General features: G+C 33.7%; 1 protein-coding gene across 3 annotated transcripts in view; it reads right to left on the bottom strand.

The window, feature by feature from the left end:
• Positions 1-21,767, bottom strand: part of LOC118183789 (uncharacterized) — a 193,401-nt gene that overhangs the window by 20,204 nt on the left and 151,430 nt on the right. For all 3 annotated transcript variants that reach the window (XM_085823341.1, XM_035353391.2, XM_085823342.1), the window contains 4 exons: positions 15,936-16,088; positions 7,147-7,213; positions 1,736-1,843; positions 270-353 (listed from right to left, as the gene is read on the bottom strand). In XM_085823341.1, the coding sequence (XP_085679467.1) occupies positions 270-353; positions 1,736-1,843; positions 7,147-7,213; positions 15,936-16,088 (412 nt within the window). The remainder of the gene's footprint in view (positions 1-269; positions 354-1,735; positions 1,844-7,146; positions 7,214-15,935; positions 16,089-21,767) is intronic.

Below are 21,767 nucleotides of genomic sequence, written 5' to 3'. Positions count from 1 at the left end.
TTTTTAATAAAGATATTTTGAGATTTAATATTTTTTTTGCCTTGCCGCGAAGTGAAAACTGAATTAATTGAATGAGAAATATATCTAATGAAATTCGAGGAAATAAGCTTAAATTAAAGGCAGCAAAAAATGCGCATAATTTAGTATTTTGTACAAGGACGTCATGTGGTATCCACATCAGATTTTTAATATTCATAAAATAAAATACTTAACAGGGGGAATACCCCTCAGATAGAACTCTGTATCAGATGCTTTAAATAAAGACTTACCGAATTAAATTTGTGAGCAACGAAGCTGGATGGTTTGCACTGTAGCAGACGAACAGCTATGTTACAGTCATTTCGATATTGTTCCTGTAAACAACATTTCTTTCATTACAAGTATTATAATGTTATATTGCATGTCTTATTACTCAAAATAACATTTTACATATACCATTTTCTTGATTCAATGAGAAGCTTGAGGATATTATCCTTTACTCTGTTATAATAACGGTTACGATATCAATTTCTATAGCTAATATTTACAATAATACTATTTCATCGATATATGTTTAGCTGAGTTAAAATTGAAAGTAAATGAGACAAGATAATTTAAATTTTCATTTCCCTTTTTATTTCAGGAATAAATTCGCTGTTCTGTGAGGCTTCACCAGACATTACCACATAATTATTCTTTTCTAGAACAAACGAAATTAATGGAGCTTTCATAAAAAGTAGTTTTAGTTAAACTTGTCATTTGCAGGAACCTTCTATAAACATGATGCTTGTTTGGAATTTCAATGATATTAAACTTCTCCTCGAGATATTTTCACGCAGAACTTTTTTCTTTTAAATTAAAATATTATGAACTACGCATATTATCTTTTGCGTGTTCAGTTAAGTTTATGATAAATGCTTGCTGTTATTTAAAGAATTGTCTAATGTTTGTTTAAACAATATATTTTAGTGCAACATCTCAACCCTTTATTCATTAACTTTGAATTTTTTAAGTCAAACTTTGGCTTAGCTTTAAAATATCATTAATTTGGTTGAATTTTAAATTAATGCAATTTCTAAAATTTCAGCTAATTTTAAGTATACCCAATTATAAAAACCCTAGGTTTTAATTGTTCACTAATGGATCAATTAAATACTGTTTAATTAATCTCACTGACAAATTCTTTATTACCCAGGAATTAAAATTCTTGCAGGGTCAAAATTATGACTTCAGTGTACTAAGCTGTTCATATTCTGATGCTGTCACAAAACTCTAACGTGCATGTATATATAACTAGCAAGAGTGATATTATGAGATGTTCTCCAACGCCAAATTACAATTGTATTTTTAATATACCTCGTACACGAACTTAGTACATTTCACTCTTTCCTCCGATAAAGTTAATAATTAAATTTGCGTTTCTAATCCTTTGTTTTTTGTCTCCAATACGATCTACGATACGATAAGCATAAAACTGATTTAAGAAGACTACGATACGATACGCATATAATTGATTTAGGAAATTCCATCTAAAACAAATAATTAGTAAACAACCGTAAATTTCCGGCAAGATTTAAATGTCTGAAATAATATTCTCTCAGATTATAAAAATTTTCAAAATATATTCAATGGATAGATGAAATTTGTAAGTTAAATGATGAAATCTTGTAAATTTAATTTTAATATTATTTAACATACAATTAATGGTATCTGTTATTTAGAGCAAAGAATGGAACCGATAGAGAAAAATTCTTACGTTTTCTTCTTCAAGTTCTGCAATCGTCAGTCTGGCTTCCACGAGACGAGAAGTTAAATCTGATACATCTCTCGTCAAATCCGACTTTTCGTTTTCAAATTTTTCTGCCTGCATGCATTTGTCAAAACATGTTTTAATAGGAATGGAATTATATTGGTAGATAAATACTTATTTAAGAAATTTTATTATATTAGAGCATATTATGTAGCTATTGAAATACATGCAAAATAACTAAAATGTAATATAAAAACTTATTAGAAGTATGTATTGTTTACAAATAATTATATTTAAATCGAAACAAAAATTTGCTAAATTTAAAGGATAAAGGATTAATATCGTAGTTCAAAAATAAAGAAAATTAACTGGTTTTACTCCAGAAATTATGCAATTGAAACGTACTTTTAGCTACTTTGTATCGAGTTTTAACGAAAGTTTCCCGCCACCGCAAATATCGTCTGCGCAAACAGTTCGCGTTGGCGTGTTTAATCATATTTTGTCAAACGATTTCTTGACATTTGAAAGAAAGAGATTTGCTTTAAAACGCTGCCTTGTGAAATGTGTAATAGAGCTATATTGCTATCAGGTTAGAACCATCATTTACCAGTTCTCTTGCAAAAAAATCAGCTATAGAATGTCACCAAATCACGTGTACAGCTTTAGGTAGTAATGTTGTGTCATATGACAGTGTGAAGGTTTTTTTTTCCTTTGAGAACATACAGACTCCCCGTGCACCACATATGTACAACACGGGGCTTACAGAAGTAAGTTAACTAGAACATTAAAGGTTACATGTATAAATAAACATTAAAAATTACATGCATAAATAAAGCGAACAAAAGCAGAGAACAGCAGTCTGGACTTCACGAAAACAGATAAGTTCACTGGCCAAGTCACTCCGAACATTTTCAAATCGTTCTGTAAGCATAATCTAGGGCCATCAAATGTAGGGCACGAGAAAATCAAATGTTCCACATCCTGAGGAACTCTTTTTGAACATTCACATAAATTGTTTGATCGTAGATTAAAACGAAACAGATAACTTGCAAATTTACCGTGACCAGATACAAACTGAGATACTTTAAAATTTAACGAGAGGAAAGGCTCGGAATTCAGTCTATGGTAAATAGAAGGAAGGAACTTTTTGGTGACTTCAGCATTACAAGATGAAATGTATTCCTCATTCCACATAGCTAAAAGTTTTTTATAATGAAAGGACTTCCAATAACTCTTTGGAATGCTAATGTTGATATCAAAGGGTAAATTTAAGGCATCTTTAGCTAAGAAATCAGCTCTTTCATTTCCGTAGAAACCATGATGAGCACGCACATAAGCAAAGCAGATATCAATACCTCTAATTCTAAGTGAACTAACAGTTACTAGGGTTTCGATAACTAATTTATCGCAGCTGGTAATACTGTTCAAAAGTTGAAGAGAAGAAAGAGAATCAGAACAAATAAGGTACTTTGAGGATGTTGTCCCATGATTCTGAATCCATTTGACGGCAAGATAAATGCACAGAAATTCTGCTTGAAAAACTGTACATTCATTCCGTATACGGTGTCTAAGAAAACAAATCTCGGAATGGCCTTCAAAAAGAACAAATGCAAGGCCAACCTTGTTGCTCATCTTGCTGCCATCTGTAAAGAAAACCACATGAAAACTTATTTCAGCAGTCTCTTTATAATCGGAGAAATTTATGGGTTCTAAAGAAGCGGGCTGAGGAAGATCAGTGAAGGGGACCATTCCATTAATACAGTCTTTCGAAGCATGAGTTGCCAATGACTCAAAAATATTATTCTTATATGCAATTTCAAAATCAATAGGCGGAACTCCTGCAAGAACAAAAGTAGCCTCATAGCTTAAGGTTCTATAACCACTAATAATACGAAGAAGAATTCTCCGTTGAATCTTTGTTAAATTTCTTTTGTTAACCTTCTTGGCAAGAACATGTCCCCAAGTACGACAGCCGTATGAAATGAAAGGTACAATACACTGCTTCTACATGAGTTTCTTAACATCGTAGCTTACTCCAAAAGTATTTTTGGCAATTCGGTGAAAGCCATTAATAATTTTTTCACATTTAGCAGAAAGGAATTCAATGTGCTTTTTCCATGTTAATTTTTGGTCAAGAATGACACCAAGATATTTAACATTTTCTACAAATTCCAACGGAGAATTATCGAGCATCAAAGAAGCAATATTTTGTTCATCAAACGTACTGGGAACAAGCATAGCTTTACTTTTTGAAGGATTGAAAGTGAGTTTATGACAAATCGCCCAACTGGAGACAAAATCTAGAACTTCTTGTGCTCTTAAAAGAATGTTATTCAAAATCCTTCCTTGGAAAATTAATAGTAAGTCGTCTGCAAACGCAATTTTTAAACAACCGTCGAGATGACTTAAAAGATCATTTATGATTATGTTCCAAAGAGTAGGTCCGGATACAGAGCCTTGAGGACAGCCTTTTTCTAGAGAATAAACCTTAGCTTCGTTCCCAAGCTGAAGCTCAGCAGTCCTCTCGTTCAAGAAGCTTTTAAGAAGGTTATAGATATTATGTGGTATACCAGCATCTTTTAAAATTTTTAAGATAGATGGCCACCAAGCATTATCAAAAGCTCCTTTGAAATTCAGGAAAATAAGAAGTGTAGTATACTTCATTTTCTTTGCACACTGCAAGATATTACAAAGGCGAATAATGGCGTCTTCAGCGGACTTCCGAGGAGTAAATCCGAACTGAGAATCATTATAAAAGCATTTTTGTCTCAAATACCAATTTATTCTGTTAATGAAGAGAGTTTCAAGACATTTTCACAAAGTAGGCAAAAGACTAATGCATCTAATATTATCAAGATAAGGGGTTCTTGTATCTAACGTTTTAGGAATCAAAACAGCCCGAGCTCTCTTCCATAGTGCTGGAAAAACTGCTAATTGTAAACAAAGGTTGAAAAGTCTGTGTAGAAATGTGCTATCCACCGCATGAAAGTGCTGTACTATTTCATTAGAAAGAGAGTCAAGCCCAGATGATTTGTTCTTCTTGAGATTTTTAATAACACTGTTAACTTCTGAAGTAGAGAACGGACAGTCCATAAAAGAAATATAAGGTCTATCAGACTCAGTGCGCATAGTTCTATGAGAATTTCTATCATCACGCATATTATCTCTTGGGAAATTCTTTGTCATTATAGCAACAATTGTATCACTCAAACTCGAAGTAACACTGCCATCCGGGAGTTTAATTCCCGAAATCTCAATCCTTTTCGCAAAATTGGTCTTAATCCCATATTTATACATAGATTTCCAGACATTGTGAACAGTAATAGTTGAGAAAAAATTTCTCCACGACTCAAGCTTAGCATTAGCTAATTTAGCCTTGTACTTATGCCGCAATTCGAAATATTTAATTTTATAAATATTTTTAAGAAGACAGTTTCTTTCTCTCTGGAATCTACGCCTAGCAGCATTTACATGCTTTCTATAACAATCAATTTCCTTAGACTACCAAGGGACCCCATTCTTCTTACTTTTCTTCATCGGAATTGAAAGTAAAGCACAATTAAAAAACAACGGTAGAAAGTCTGTTTACAACATTTTCAATCATACAATCAGAACAACTGTCAAGAAGGATATTCAAGTCACACAATTCTCTCTTACAAAGTTCAGTAAATAAAAACCAGTTCGCTCTTTTTAAATTAAAAGTACACAAATTAGAAGATATAATCGGATGGCATAAAACAAGTTCAAAGATTATCATTTTATGGTCAGAAAGAGAATCTTCCTCAGAGATATCCCAACCTTGAACGTATGGCAGCAGTCCTAAGCTACAAAGGGTAAGGTCAATATAACTCGAGCCTTGCGTGGAACAGAAAGTAGGCCCGCGATTTTCATTAAGTAGAAACAAATGATTCGCACTAATAAAATCACTAAGTTTCGTTCCTCTAGCATCAGTAATAGGACTATGCCAAATCGCTGATTTGCTATTCGAATCCATACCACATAAAAAATTGCATGGTTTCTTCATCGTTAAAATTTGTAAAATTTTTAATAGTTCTAATTTTTAATAGTTTTTAATAGTTATTTTTAATAGTGTGAAGGTTTGGTAAAGAAATCTCAAAAATATGGACTACAGCATTAGAAAGCACAGCGCTTTGGTCGACCTACTGATGTTGATGAGGATCGTCTGCGAGACTTGCGGAAGAACATCAGTATGCAACCACTCGACAACTTGCTAAGGAGTTAGACGTTAGTGCCATGTCCATTAGTTGCGTTATGCATCGCATAAACTTGAGGTACAAGTGCAATTGCTAGATGCCGCATGAGCTGACTCAAGCAGATGATGACAGACGTGTTCGTGCCTGCACTATTCCACTCGAACATCAACGCAAGGACAACATTCTAGAATGGATCGTCACTTGTAATGAAACGTGGATTTACTTCAACAACACAGGCCGAAAATGAGGCTAATCTGCACACATTGGGCCCGACTAACAAAAGTAAACATTGACAAACTAAACACTAACTAAACACTGACTAACAAAAAGATCATTCCTTATATCTGGTGGGGTTGCCGTGGTTATTATCCATAAAGATTATCTGGGGAAAAGGTAAAACCCTCGGTAGTAAGGTGTACAACGAGATGCTAGACCGTGTTTACTCTCCTATCAAGGAAAAGCGTCGAACTGATTTCCGACCCAAAAAGGTAAGGTTCCATCAAGATAATGCAGGACCACATGTGTCTGCATTGAGCGGCTGGACTCTGTATAGCTCTGTAGGGTCTCGAATGGGATCTTTTGCCACACACACCATATAGACCCGACGTAGCGCCTTTGGACGTATACCTTTTTTCACAACTGCAGCTATATCTTGCGGATGCTATCTTCCATTCTGCACAGGACTTCCGAAACGAGGTTGATCTGTTTTTGGACTCGCGGCCACCAAGTTTCTGGACCAAAGGCTTTGAAAAACTACCAAAATGTTGCCAGAAAATCATAGATTTTTGGGTGGTGGTTACTACTTGCACTAAAGGTATTGCTTTCATGTTTTTTCCCTCACTTTATTAAGAACTTGTTTTGGCGGAAAACTTTCTCTAGAACCAGATAATAAATAACACAGTTCAAAAATAAAGAAAATTAACTGAGTTTTATTCCAGAAATAAAATATGCAATTAAAACGTACTGTTAGCTATGTTGTATTTTATTTCATTATTATGGTATCAGCAATAAACAAATAATAAAAACACTTTACCAAAAAAATCAAAGACTAATTTGTATAGCAAAACCAGGCTATCTTAGAAATTAAGAATACATTTGAGTTGGTAAAAATTAGTCAAGAAAAGAAATTTCATGTAATCTCACATTTCATAAAAATAAACGTGCTACGTTTAAAATAATAATTAAGGCAGTTTCATTACTCACAGCATGTAGAAGTTTTTCCTCCAAACTTTCATTAATTTTTTGTAATCGTCTCTGATTCTCATACAACCTAAATATGAAAAAAGAAAAATCCTTCAAGTGTTAAATAAGAAAAAAAAAATAATATATTTGTATGCTATATAGGAACTTTTACATAAAAATCATTTTCGTTCATTTTATCGATGACCAATCAAAGTCCTTACGATTATTAAGCTATAGAATTTTTTTTAAAAAGGCATGAATATAATGAACAAATAATTAAAAGTAAATAAGTATTAAAATTTCAATTAATATTGTGAATTTATTTTCGTCGAAGCAGGATACATTCCATTGAAAATAGTTCGTTACTGAATTTCTGTTTATTCTAACTAGAAGAATTTGCAGCAATGCTGTCTTATAACCGTAACTAGCTCAATATATAACTGATAAATTAATATGTTAGGCAAACATTTAAAGAAATGTCAAAACTTATTTCACTGTATTCATCTATGAATCGAACATTTGCAGTATCATTTATCACAACAGAAGTCTCAACTGTAACTAGCCTTGAACAAATGCTTTAATTTATCATATAGTATTAATTCGTTATATAGTTTAGCAGATAATACAGTGTTTGAGCACATGTGATTTATAGTTTTTGTTATTTAATATGCTGTTTATATATACTATTATTTAATATGCTGTTAGCCACAAAAGTCTGCGTACAGACTAAATTTTAAATTAAAAAAAAAAACACTTAAAGCATAGAAAATGTATTTTAATCATTGTAATTTTTTTTTATTAGCTAAAATTGTAAGCTTAAATAAAAAGTAAATAATATCAGTGTTATACTTTTTACATTTTTCAAAAATATATTTTGTCAAAAAAACTCAGAAATTCTCTCCAATAAGTTTGCGTACACTTTAAAAAAAAGTTTTTTACATTACTTCAATACTTTGTAGGATATCCTTTATTCGTCAAAACAGCTTGCAGACGTCTGGGTATTGATTGAACTAGTTTTTCAGTGTCATCCGACGTAAATTTCACCCATTCTTTCTGCAATTTACTAATTAGCTCATTTCGCGACGTAATATTGTGTTTTCGAATTCGTTTCTCCAATTTTGCCCACAAATGTTCGATTGGATTGAGGTCTGGTGACTGTGGAGGAGTACGCAACTGTCTTGGAGTGTGACAGAGGAGATATTTCTTCACAATTTTAGCTGTATGTTTCGGGTCGTTGTCTTGCTGGAAAATAAAGGTATTAGAAAGGTTTAAATTTCAGGCACTGTCTCGTAGATGTTTCTTCAGAATATCCAGATAAACATACTTATCCATGACTTCAATAATGTGAAAATTTCCATCTCCTTTCGACGACATACACCCCCATACCATCACGCCGCCAACTCCATGTTTGACAGTTGGATTTAAATTTCTCAGACTCAGTTCTATTCCTGGTTTTCTCCATACAATAGGGTGGTCATTAACTCTAAATATTGTAAATTTACTTTCATCTGACCAAATTACATTGTTCCAGAAGTCCTGCGAAGAGTTTAAATATGTTTTGGCAAAAGCAATTCTTTTCTTTCTATTTGTCTCGGAAATGTATGGCTTAGACCTAGGTTTGCGTCCATGATAATCGGCCTTTCGCAGCACTTTTCGTACAGTTTCAGGAAAAATTTCCTTGTTGCTAGTTAAAAAAATGTCTTTTGCAATGCTTTCAGCAGAAAGTTTAGGATTTTGTTTAATTCGTAAAAGAATTTTCTTTCTTCTCTCTGCGTTAGCTTCTTCGGTCTCCCACATCTTGGTTTTACAGCAAGACTACCAGTATCAAGATAGTTTTGAATAACTCTTTGCACACTAGAAAATGGTTTTCCAATGGTTTTACCAATATAACAAAGAGTTTTACCTTCATCTCTCAATTTGATAATTAGTTGTCTCGTAACTAAAGGAATTTCTTTATTGGTTGTCATTTTCGTCAAAGAAAGTAAAAATAACAACTTCCAATCAACGTGAAATTTGCTTCGGAAGTCAATGACCTTGAAAGTGTAACCATCTTTGCATTCTCAAGTTTGAAGTTTGAAAGTTAGATAAGAAATCCCCCGCCTCCTTCGCGTTGTACGCAAACTTTACTGGCTTTGATTTCTGGCCACTTATCTTTTAAAAATTTAGTGTGCATAAATTATTAGATATGGAAATATTACAGTTAAATAATTTCAAAGTCCCTTATTGAAACTAAATATTTAAAAAATAAAACTTTAAGAAACTACCCTTTTCGCACCTTAAAATTTGGATTTGATATTACTTTTCTTGATGTACGCAGACTTTATTGACTAACTGTATATCTATGTATGCAAATGAATGTTTCTTTGTCTTTTATACAAATCTGCAGCTAAATCCGATCTTTCTTGCGACACTCGACCTTAAAAACAAGAGGAAGCTCACTCTCTACATAAGATTTCTCAAAAACCAGCCCACGGGGTGCGCACTCTTAATATACATATAGTATTTTACCCTAATTTAACGAACGTTTCATTAAAAACTCAGCGATTTAAAAGCTTTACGTTCCTTTCTGCAAAGCGTAAGATACATGGATGTTTCAAATTTAATCAGAAAACTCGGCGATAAAAAAAATTGTGTTGCCACTCGAGAAAAACGCAGTTATATTAATTTGTCTCGAATTCAATAAACAAACTCGGCTATTTAAGAGAAATTAGTTGCTACTGCCTATATTAAATTTAAAGTGTGTTATCGTTCAGCAAAGCATAAAATATTTAATTTTCCGCGCATTATCACGCATGCATTAATATGCGTGTTATTACATGCTTTTTGAAGTGAATTTGTAATAGTCATCATAAAGCATTGTTTTCGCAGTGAAATCAATTGTCAACAAAATGAAAATCGGTGGCTCGATCTACACCTCAAGCATAAAAGTAAAGGCATCATGAGCTTCAGAAACAAACGAGCAATGGGAAAGCAAGACTGGGAAACGTTTCGAGTACGCACTGCTCAAGCCCATTCGTCTGAAACAGACGAGCAACGGGAAGCGAGACGGGAAAACGTTCGAGTACGCATTGCTTGATACATTGATTGGTTCATTCCATTACGATGGTAATTATGATTAATCTCCATTCAAGTGTGATCGTTAGAAAGGTGGATAAATTATGAATGTATTGCAAAGCCCTTAAATTTAAGAACGAAGCTGTGCAGCCCTGATGGAAAAAGGAAATTACCAGACTTAAGTTCACCACCCGAACCATTATCAACCTCCGTATCAGGTGACACAAGCCAATTAAAACATGCAAGCAAAATAAACTTGAAGGAAAAACTCCATAACAGAATTAAATAAGAACACTTTACTTTCAAGTAGCATTACAAAGCATGTCGGGTAACAGCTAATTTTTACATAAAAAAATACGGGAGTATTTAATGATTGCGTTTTTTATAGATTTTGCTAATTCACTAATACTTCTGAAATGGTAAAATCTGCAGCTGAAAAATTATTAACATTTTTCTGTTTCTAAACGAAGTTAATATGGTAAAGGTGTTTATATTTGACTAGAGCGCCCGGCGGTCATACGAAATGACCGTTGTTTTAGATATTATAAATTGTAATTAAAATGATTTGTGCAAAGGTGTCTGCTAATTTAAACTGAATTACCCAGGACAGGCGGCGAGGACAACCTTTGCTTACTACCCCACGGGGTTTCCCCTTCAACTTGCTTAATTGCTTAAAGTAGAGTGCAATGAGAAACCACTGGCGGTACATTTCTTAAGAGCCACCGCTAGCTCAATCAATAAAGGTGATTTAAATAATGAAATTTTAATTCACATCTCAAAGATCTCTTTGTACACAACATTTCTTGAGTATATCTTTTCATCATTCTTAAGCTCGCCTTACAGAGGACCATCCATTATTTTTAATTTTACGTCCGTTCTTTCACGAACTCTTGAAGAGGCAACATAAAGTTGACCGTGTTCAAGTTCAAGTAAAAAAATGCCAACACGCTTAAACGTTTGGCCCTGAGACTTATGGATGGTCATAGCAAAGGCAAGTTTTACAGGAATTTGTCTATGTCTCAATTGAAACGGCTACTCCGTGCCGTGGCAACTTCACCCCATTGGCTAGTACAGTTACGCAAGCAACCAATAAACTATCGGCGACAAAGAGACACTTAAGCCACATATACATATGGGGTGACGTTACATCATCTCCTCAGAAACGGCTGGCTCCCAGGCTTAGCGAAGCACACCGTTGGATTCCGCAGGTCCGTGGCACGCCATTTTGACCATTCGCGTCTTCTTGGGACTTTAATTAGCCGAGATATTAATTAAAAACTAATTTTTCCCTACGTTTTCCCTATATTTTCCACTTTCTTTCTTGTGTTTTCATTATTAGAGGGATTTGGCTACGTGCCAAATTCTTTTTTCTCGAATATCTACGGAACGGCGCCGAATTGAAATTCGAGACGCGTATCCTCGGATTCCAAAAAATTCTCCGAATCCATCGATACCGTTCTCATCTTCGTATGACTTTAATCGGCTGAGATATTAATTAAAAACTGCGGAAAAGTTAATTTCCGCGCTCATTTTTCCGAGTAGCAACAATAAACTATCGGCGACACACACTTTAGCCGCTTATATATATATAAAAATTTCAGTCTTTGTCCTTATTTATTGCAAATGCTTCTAAATTTGTAAAACTAAAACTAAACTACTAAAAGAAACAAAGGAAAGCTAAACTATTACTAACGTTTATCGCAAATACTACCTTTTAACTACGGCTGATCAGTAAGGGCGATAAAATACAATTTTAACTAATGTTTCTAGTTAAGGAAACATTTGTTTTCTAGGACTTGTACCATTGAACTTGTTTTCATTGAAAAACGATATTGTTGCCAAAATACCGTGAAAAAAATCTGGTGCCAAAATACCAGACTTTATTTCAATTCTATGAGTGCTCAATAATTATATTCTCTATCAAGCTCTCCATAACTCTTTTTTTAAAGTAACATTCGGAAAATTTAAAGCAAGTAACTTCGCTTCAGATCTGATTTGTATATTTAAATATTCATCATCGATAACTTTTTGAACTCATCAGCGATCAAGTGGTACACCTGAATATTGTTATAACCAATAGGAATAATATCTGGCATTATCAATCTGAAGGGGCTTTCTCCTTGTATATTGTTTATACCAGCCTGTTTTCCTTACAATCATTCAAGATTCGTCAAAGAGCTCTTATCAGATTTTAATTAAAATCAACCAACTACTAAACTCTTAATATCCGATCTTTAAAATTTATTCCTTTAGAAAACTGGTCAAATAACCTAAAACAGGAGCAAACATATCTTAAAATGTTTTCCTTTCTGAAACTTCTCTTATGTAAATTCAGTTTAGCAGAGCTCCCATTTTCTATGTTTCTAGAGGCATATGTTTTCTAGAGGCATATGTTTTCTAGAGGCCATATGTTTTCTAGAGGCAGGTCCAACCGATAATAATCTAAAACCTGGCCATCATCGACTGGAGGTATCTTTCCAACTGGCATATTTTTAACATATTTAGATTTCATAAAATTTATTAGTCTTTTTTTTTTTTTTTTTTTTTTTCTTTTCATTTTATCCTTTACTGGTTGTCTACCGGCAGCCCAACAGCTGAGTCGTGAACACTCGTAATTTCAGCATGGGTTCGATTCCAAACGGGCTGGATACATGGGCATTTCCGTGGTTTTCCGCATGTGTAATTTGTATATGAGCCAGTTTTCCTTAGAAATCCTCCACGAAAGCATCCTTTCCCTTAGGTAATCCTCGTGTATTTTGCCATAATTAAATAAAATGAAATCAAACCTTACCTTTATTGATGAAGTTAAAAAGTGAAGGTAATATTCCTTACCTTTGTTATCTAAATTTATATTAACTATTGCTGGTAAAGATAGAATGCTAAGCTTTAATTATATATATAAGAAATATTGTGGTGCACTTTAAACAGACTTAGCTTATTCTGCTTTTGAGATGAGATCTTCCTCTATACTTGAGATGAGGTATAAATTCGTATATTTAACTTGCATGATTTATTCTTATTATGTGGACGAAAAAGTATTAGATCCGATGGCCAACATTCTAGGCTACTAAAAACGTATATAAGATGTAGATCTAGTACAAAAGTACTGGTGGTGGTCGCCTTGAGGAGCATTTATTTCAATCATTCTAATCTATAATCTTAAAAATAAGAACAGCTTTATAAGGATGTTTTCTTTTTCTTTCGTGTTGTAAGTGGTAGTATGTCGATCCAGCACTGGAAGATCCAGAGTTTGAATCCTGGTGAAATCTTTGCTGATTTTTGTACTTTCTGTTTCGAAATCTCTTACAGACGGCAGTCTTATTAGAGACATTCAGGTGACAAGTTAGCGCAATGTTCATGAATTTGCAGGATAAGTTTCGAAGGTTTAAATACAGAACCTTCTTCGTCAGCTGAAGAAATGCAAAAGACGAAAGAGAAGCTTGCGCTCCGCGTATACTAAGAGGAAGAAAGTGAAGCTACTGCGGTCATCTTATGATGAAAAATGAAAAACTATGAAATAATTTCCTTATAAGCTGACGGTAAAGACTGATTGGAATTGATATCGTTAACTAGAATTCAAAGATTTTTATGTTTGCTAAATACCTCTAGAAAATCTAATTCACCAACGGAAGATTTTTGGCTGCAGAAAAATGAAAAATGTGATTGAGTGTGTTGAGCAATAGTGGATTTATGTGTTTCCTTTTTTTCTAAAATATGCCTCATGTTCTTTTGCACGAGATTTTAAGTCTCTCCTGGTTTGAAAAATGTAAATTGACCCCCACTGGAAAAGAATACTGTACATACTCCTAAAGTTCATATCCAGAATGGGGTCTTTAAGTATAGAACTGTGAATGTTTTATTGACAGAAGAGAAAACGACCCAAAAGTTGAATTTCTGGAAATGTTATAGCTAATGGATGGCAAGAAAGGAATGATACCAAAATTCTTATAACTTCCTAAAACGAGGTAGCGCTTTTTTATGTTTTGAGATGAAAATTTTTTAACCGCCTGGTGAATATTAAGTAGTTTAGTTTTTAATCAAGAGCAGATTTAGAGAAGCAAACATAAAGTGATCAGAAAAATAAGAAATAGCTAGCTTTTGCCAAAAGCTAGCTAAACAAAGCTAGCTTTTGGTTAGTCTAATGACACTGTTACTCCCATCCTTTAGGATACAGCGATAATATCGTTTTTATACCTTAAAATGCACGAAATAAAAGTTTCCCGTTTCTAAGTTTGATGATTTAGGAATGGATGACAATAAAAAAGGCCTGATATCTAAATTTGTATATTATGGAAAGTCTTACACTGCAAACATAATAGAAATGTCTACCCATTTTTTAAAAGAGATGAGTTCACATGCTGACATATAGTTTAGGAATACGGAAAAAATATTTCAGCAACGACTTCCTTCATACCTTATCTGCTGGCTTGTTTACAATATGGGAAAAGGAAACAAGGGTTATTTGTTAAAGTGAAAGGATGCTTTCATGGAAAACTTTCATGGAAATTGACTCGTATTTAGAATTTTCTACGTAATTGCGTTCTAAATCGAAAGAGAGTATGAGGTATTTTTTACTGTAAAATGCATTTTTATATTTTTTACTTTTTCTCGGGAAAAGTCAGATTTGAAGTAGAAGATCACGGTTTCATTGAAATGACGCCATTATCGAAGATCTGTTTTAGTGGCGTCGTTGTTTAATTTAACATACAAACGTCTTTTCGATAACAGAAGTAGTTTCGTGCCAACTTATGAAAAGCTTTCTTTTGTTATAGGAAGTTTTCACTTTCTTTCCACTATACTAAATTATTAAATCCAGAGTCTAGAACTCATCCCTTGTACCATGTAAGGCAAGATTTAGCGTTCTTAAGTTCTGATTCAAATTAATTTTTATAATTAGTCCAAAGGGGTTTTGTTCGTGAGGGACTATAGTTTTCGTTTTGCGATTTTGAGTCGAATCAATCTGATTGTCCGTTTCATTTTTCAAACTGTTGCCACCAAATATTATTGCCCTGTATTATACTGAAAGAAATTAAATAATGAAGAATCCCCATAAATGTATGTATGTTTCTCGCACTGTGATGAAACAACGGTACCTAGAGTCATCCAATTTTGAATGACGTAATCCTGTTGCGAATATGGTGATCTGGAAGCCCAAATTCAAAATTTAGAATTTGTTTTATTATCGATTTCATATTTTGTAAAACTTTAACGAATTTTTAATTAACAAACTCAAGGTTTTCAAAGCGAGCAATGGCAACGTTGTACAGAAATATTATTATTTTTGTCTCCAGCGCCGGAGACTGCGTATCGGAAATTCTACAGATATGCTTAATTTAAAATTATTTTGCGATATTGCTCTTGAACTGAATTTTATGGTTTAAGGCAAAGAACATGATATTTAATAAATAAAAGTAGCACACAAAATGTTAGAAAAACGCTTCTTTGGACGTAATTTAAAAATCTGAAAACTTTCAAATTTTCTTTTGCTGTTTTAACTAAGATTTTTTAAACTTTAAAGTAGCAGTTAAATTTTAATGGAAAATAATCTTTTCTGAATGTGAAAAACTGAAGTCACTAATAAATATAGAGACGTACTACTGGATATCCTATCCGCGGTAGTCTTCTTTTGATAAATGCATGTTATAATTTTTATTTCCAAGAAATAAGAATATTTTTTACAGATTGGTAATTTTTCTGGGGGAAGAGAGGGGTATTTAAGCTTTATTTTAACTGGAAGTTAATAAACTGAGCCTTACCTGTCATATTTCTCTTTCCAGAAACAGGCAGCTTCTCGAAAGGATTCCCATTCCCTTGCAGTCATCGGGTGGGGTCTACCAAATGGTTCCATGGGGTGATGCCTGCAGGTTTCAATCGCATACCCCTTCAAGAGTGGGCACCTCATAGGAGCGCTGTAGATTATGAAAAATTAAGATTCTGTGTCATAAAATCTTTATGAACTGCGCATTATACATAAATAAACTAAAACCTCGGCAGTCTTAGAGAATATAAAATCAATCATGTCTGCATTTTGCTAGAATATTATTCTAATATTACACTAGCTTGTAGAATGAAATGAACATACCTATCAAAATCAAACAAAAAACAGACTAACAATAAAAAATAGACTTTACTTTTTAATAATTTTACTCATAATTCGCAATTATGCTATGTAAAGATACCTTTTCTGAAATATATTCCTTACTTGTAAAACTGGTTATTCAGCAAAATATGTATTTCGAAGCAATGAACTCACACATTTGCAATCCTCATAACTAGGTTTATTTAAGCACGAATTGCGGCACGGTGTACCCAGTCTGGGCATACCTAAAAATTCTCTCTGTACACACAGAAAAATTGTATAAAATGGGATTTATAGGTTAGTATAGTTTACTTTGAACATTTTTTTATTTATGGTATTCTTGTATGTATATTGTATGTATAATATTATTCTAGATGGCAGCACAATACAAGCCAGTCCATTTTTTTTTTGTCTAAGAGTGTATAGCAAAGACATTCGACGTATAATCTTAATCAAAGAGATTAGAATAAATGGAGTAAGCCTGTTCCGTGCAATGAAACATCACGACTTATAATGGCCGCTGTCAGGCGGACTTCTGGTTGATTTTTTTCACAATCTAATCGGCGTTGCCTACATGCTAGCTATTCTTTACTGAACGTTTATAAGCCTCTCGCTCTAATTTGCTTTCAAATTCGGTGTAATTTTATTTAACAGTATGTTTCGCAGTTTATCCGTACACTGTATGACAGCCATCATAAGTCTGGACGTCAATTTGTTGGCATTTCCTTAGCTTCACTTTTGTGACGTCAGGCTTACTCCATCTATTCTAATCTCCTTGGTATTAACTTGAACTCAGAATATTCATTGTTGCCAAAACTTTTAAAATTATTTTCATAAATAACTTTATGATTTTCTTTTAAGATCAAAATCATTTTAATATTCATTAAAACACGAAATAGAATTACGAATATTTCGCAGAAACTCATCCGTTTACATTCAAGAAACGCATGTAAATGACATAAAATTATGTTATTGCTTTAAGTGTATATAGAAAGCAAGAAATGTTTTATTAGCCTTTAAAATGTTATCGAAATCATTATTTCTGATTTGTGATCATTCAAAGGCTATTTTGAAATAAATTTGTAGAACAAATGGGCAAAAGCTAAAAGTTATTGTTTTGGAATAGCTCTCAAGATAAATAATACTTAAAGCAATAAAACGAAATATTTGATTGAATTTCTACTTTTCCATAAAGGATGAGAAAAACGCTTCTATTTTTATAACACATAGGATAATACATAATACGTCCATTATGGAGGCCTTTCCCAAAATAAATCGAACATTATAGCGTTCTTTACGATAACACTGTTGTTATAAACAGCATCGACGGCAAGAGCTGTATTCTTGTTTCTGGCATCGACGTCAATCCAGCGCCACTAAATCGATTCTTAATACCTCAGTGTATTACTAGTAGTCTATTGTTAATGTTATCAGTAGGCAACATTCAGAAACGCTCCTTCAGTGGACTTTTCCAGCAGAGTTAAATCGTTGTTCTTCAATGTGTGTTCAGAAGATTAAATATATAGATGGACATATGGCATACATCTTATATTTCCATTTTTGGAAAGCAGTTTTATGTTAAACATTTCACATTTATCTTTTGCTAACAATGAAAAATATACAGGATTTTTTTGGAACTGCCTTCATAGTTATAAAAAGATCTTTAACTGATTTAGAGCTAATTCATGATCTAGTAAACACGATAGTATGTATGTAGTACGTACACTATAGTACATTCTGCGCGAAAAAGAATAGGACAGTTCTATATCTCTGGTTCTACTGGGCTGACTGACAAAATTTAACTTGCGTTTTTCATGTCTCGAAAGCTCGAATTAGTACATATATTCGATTTATATTCTAATGTAGTGTATTCATTGTTTTAACGTAGGTATTTTAACACAAAGAATTTTTTATGAATTGGTGCACCTTTTTGACTTCATCTTGCGATTCTAAGATTCAGAATATGCCTAAATATTAAATTTTGTCAAATTTGGTGAGACACTTCACGAGAAATTCAAAAATTTAGCTTGGTCAACTTTTTTCCGTTTGCGTGAATAATTCGCTTGGCGAAATTCTTAATTTATGGTAATCGACTTTCCCTTTTATTGTGCACGAGCGGGGAAAAAAGGTGAATTATTCATTCTTTCAATTAATTTTCTTCATATTACATTTTTTAACCTTAATTATTATTTTTAGATCCGTAAACCACGTTTGGAGCTATTTTTGCTTAAAACAAAGATGCCAATTTCAAAACGCGACCACACGTAAATTCACGTATATCTTAAATGTTTGAATAAAACGTTTGAATGAAAGTTTGAACAAAAAGCTCTAATTTTTTGCAAATATGCTTAAAAATACATCTACTTTAAGAAGATGGTAAATATTTTACAGTTCATAGTCAAAAACTTTTTTTAAAAATTATAAAACTTAAAATTTTTATGAATACTGATTTTATTTAGATTGAGCATAAATTTCGAATAGTGATATCAAGTTTAATTAAAAAAGGGATATTAATAAATATATAACAATTTCAGTTAACATTAAAGAGCTAAAATTTTTGGAGCTTATTTTTTAAAACCTGCTCATGTGATTTTTACGAAACTTGGCACTTTGGCATAATTTGAGTCGTAGAATCGAAATACGGAAAAAAATCGGTATGTCATTTCAGAAAAAGGCCAGAATTTACCTCAAAATACCTATGTTAGAGCAATGCTAATATATATCTCAAGTCATGCTTTCAAGACATGAAAAATGCAATTTAAATTTCGCCAATCGGCCTAATAGAACGGGAGATACAGAATTGTCCCCTCTCCCCTTTCCTTGTGTAGACTGTACATACAATAGTTTTACACAATAAGTTTTTTTACTGTAAAAAGTTGTACAGTTCTGAAAAGGGTATAAACTATTAATTCAAGAATATCTTGCTTCTTTGAAAATGAGGAGTAATACATTTTGTAAAAAATTTTGTGTATATATTTATTTTAACTGCTTTTAGTTTTTGTTACTCAAATAGTCAAGAAAGAAGAACGTGTGTTCAGAACTCCTTAATTGTTCTTGTTTAATGTTTTAAACTCTTATCCCCTGACGATTCTTACTAAATTTTAAAACTTCATAATATACATAAACTTGTTTCATTATTCAAAAAGATTTCATTTCATCTAACATTTAAAGTTTGTATAATGCTACTGCTAGGAAGTAAATATGGGTACACCAGCGGCCGGGCGGTAAAATCGCTGAACACTGGTAGTTCTGTCCGAGGTTCGAATTCCGCAAACGGGTTGGCTGCATGGGCGTTTTCGTGGGTTTCCCCATGTGTAATGTGTATACGAGCCAATTTCGCTTAGAAAGTCTTCCAAGAAGGCATCCTTTCCCTTAGGCAGATAGCCATTGAGGCTTTGCCATAATCACATAAAACAAACCGAAGAAGTAAATATGTACGAAATTATCTCATCCCCCTTACGTGCTTTTGTAGTGCAAGTGGTTAACACATCCAGCTCGCTGGAGTTCAGAGCTGGAATACATTCTGCAGTACATGAGTGTTATCTCACTAATTGGTGAACACATTCCTAGAGTATTTTCTAAAGAAATCCAAACATTCAGTCAAATTCTTCGTCTCTTTAAGATATTTGCGAAACCTATTGAGGTCACAGAAGGTACTCAAATTTGCGATCATGCAAACTATAATATGTGTTTTACATCATATGCGAAGACAACACGTATATTCTGCGAAATTCCGGGCGTGTTTTGGATTTTCGAAGCAGCTACGGGAATGCGTGCTATGAGGTCCTCATCACTTTCAAAGAGGAGTGTTGGGGGGGGGGGAGTTCAATGTAGTATGTTACTTTAAAATGGGCATTTAAAAGCTTTAACTCTCCATCCTTATTTATGACCGTAATGTGCTCGTCGTCATTACACGATTAGCAAAGGATGTTAGGGCACGATGTTAGGGGATTTTAGCAAATTAGAGGGTTTGACCTATCTTCTGCAGCAGTCGTTACCACGGTTTAAAGGCGCTGGGATTGCTTTTAAGTGACTATTCTAAAGTAACAGACTATTATCAAAGAATGGTAAATCTGAGGATCTTCCAGTAGAGCTGTTTACAAATGATGGTGACTTGAAAGAACACATAAGCAGTTTCGCGGTCGAACAACGTCATCTGTCTGCAATGAAGATTCAAATTTTGCCCCTGCATGCTACAGCCTTGCGATTTGTTTCTATGCGACATACCTCTTCAAAAGTTCCTACACGCTCAGCTGTACAGTATATATTCGACAAATCGATCACTAGTGTTTAATCTACAGCTCCCTGAGTGCTCCACTTTTCTCTTATGCAAACTAAGAATATGCTTATTTAGAAACAGTTCGCCGCCCAGTCGCTATATTGGTTAGAGCAGCCTGACTGCGATACCAAAGGACACGAGTTTGAATCCCGGAGAAGGCAGGACAGGACAGGAAAAAGGGTAGGGGGCACCACAACATCGTCATAGATAAAAATGGTATTGCCCCACTGCACTAACCTTTTCTGGCACTTATTGAGTATAAAGACAAAAGATTACATATCAGGTCATTACATTACACTGTTGACATAATAAATTACATTAAAGTAACAAGTTATTTAGATAAGAAGAACAAACATACAGATAAATTGGGGGTACAGGTAATCGAGGTACAGATATATTGGTATACAGGAATCAAGATGCAGATAACATGTTACAATTAATTAGGCGTTGCAGTTTGACATTTGTCGGTGTGCATGGAGGAATACATTAGCATCTGGGAAGATGGGTGCGATGTGAGTTATAATGCTATATTATTTTTGTGTTGGTGGTATCGTTGTGTGATTGTGCACAGATTTCACAGAGTTCATTGTGCATAGAGTTCAATGTGCAGAGAATTGTGCGCAGCAGTATGGAGAGCACTTTGCGTTATGAGCATCAGATAATAATGTAAAGTTCAAAGTTCGTAGTTCATATATCTGAGCTTCAGAGTGTAGAGTACTGGTATTACGCTTTGGCAGTTTGAAGGCACTGGTAGTTGATAATCATCACTCACAGCCGGAAAAGGCAGGGATGTAAAATTGTCTGTCCCTTCAGAGAAGGTAATGGTGATCGCCTATTAGGTGCTTCCGCAATAAAATGGCCACCACCTTACTAGTGGCCAATGCCGTCATAGGCAAGTGCCCGCTACTGGGAGGGGGGAAAAAAACATTTCACAGCAGGAAAGTGAAACTCATCTTTGAGCAAATATTTGAGTAACTTCCAGAGATTTTTTGAAGAGATGCGAAAAATGAAGGGGAAAGAGGTACCAATAAATTGCAAAGCACTGTAATTTATTTCCTTTAATTCCGAAATTTTTCAGATTAGATTTCGAATTCCGAATAAACTTTTCAGAAATACTGCGTATTACTTCTCAATAATTAATAAAAATGTGCTTAATGTCCAATGATACGCCGTGCATAAACATTTGATGACCTATGGATTTGAAGTAAGAAACTTATAAACTAGTTCCTA

The sequence above is a fragment of the Stegodyphus dumicola genome, chromosome 9, assembly GCF_044657685.1.
Source record: "Stegodyphus dumicola isolate Sdum_Otavi_A_Nest chromosome 9, ASM4465768v1".
NCBI lineage: Eukaryota > Metazoa > Arthropoda > Arachnida > Araneae > Eresidae > Stegodyphus > Stegodyphus dumicola.
This window is presented reverse-complemented; position numbering and strand designations above follow the sequence as displayed.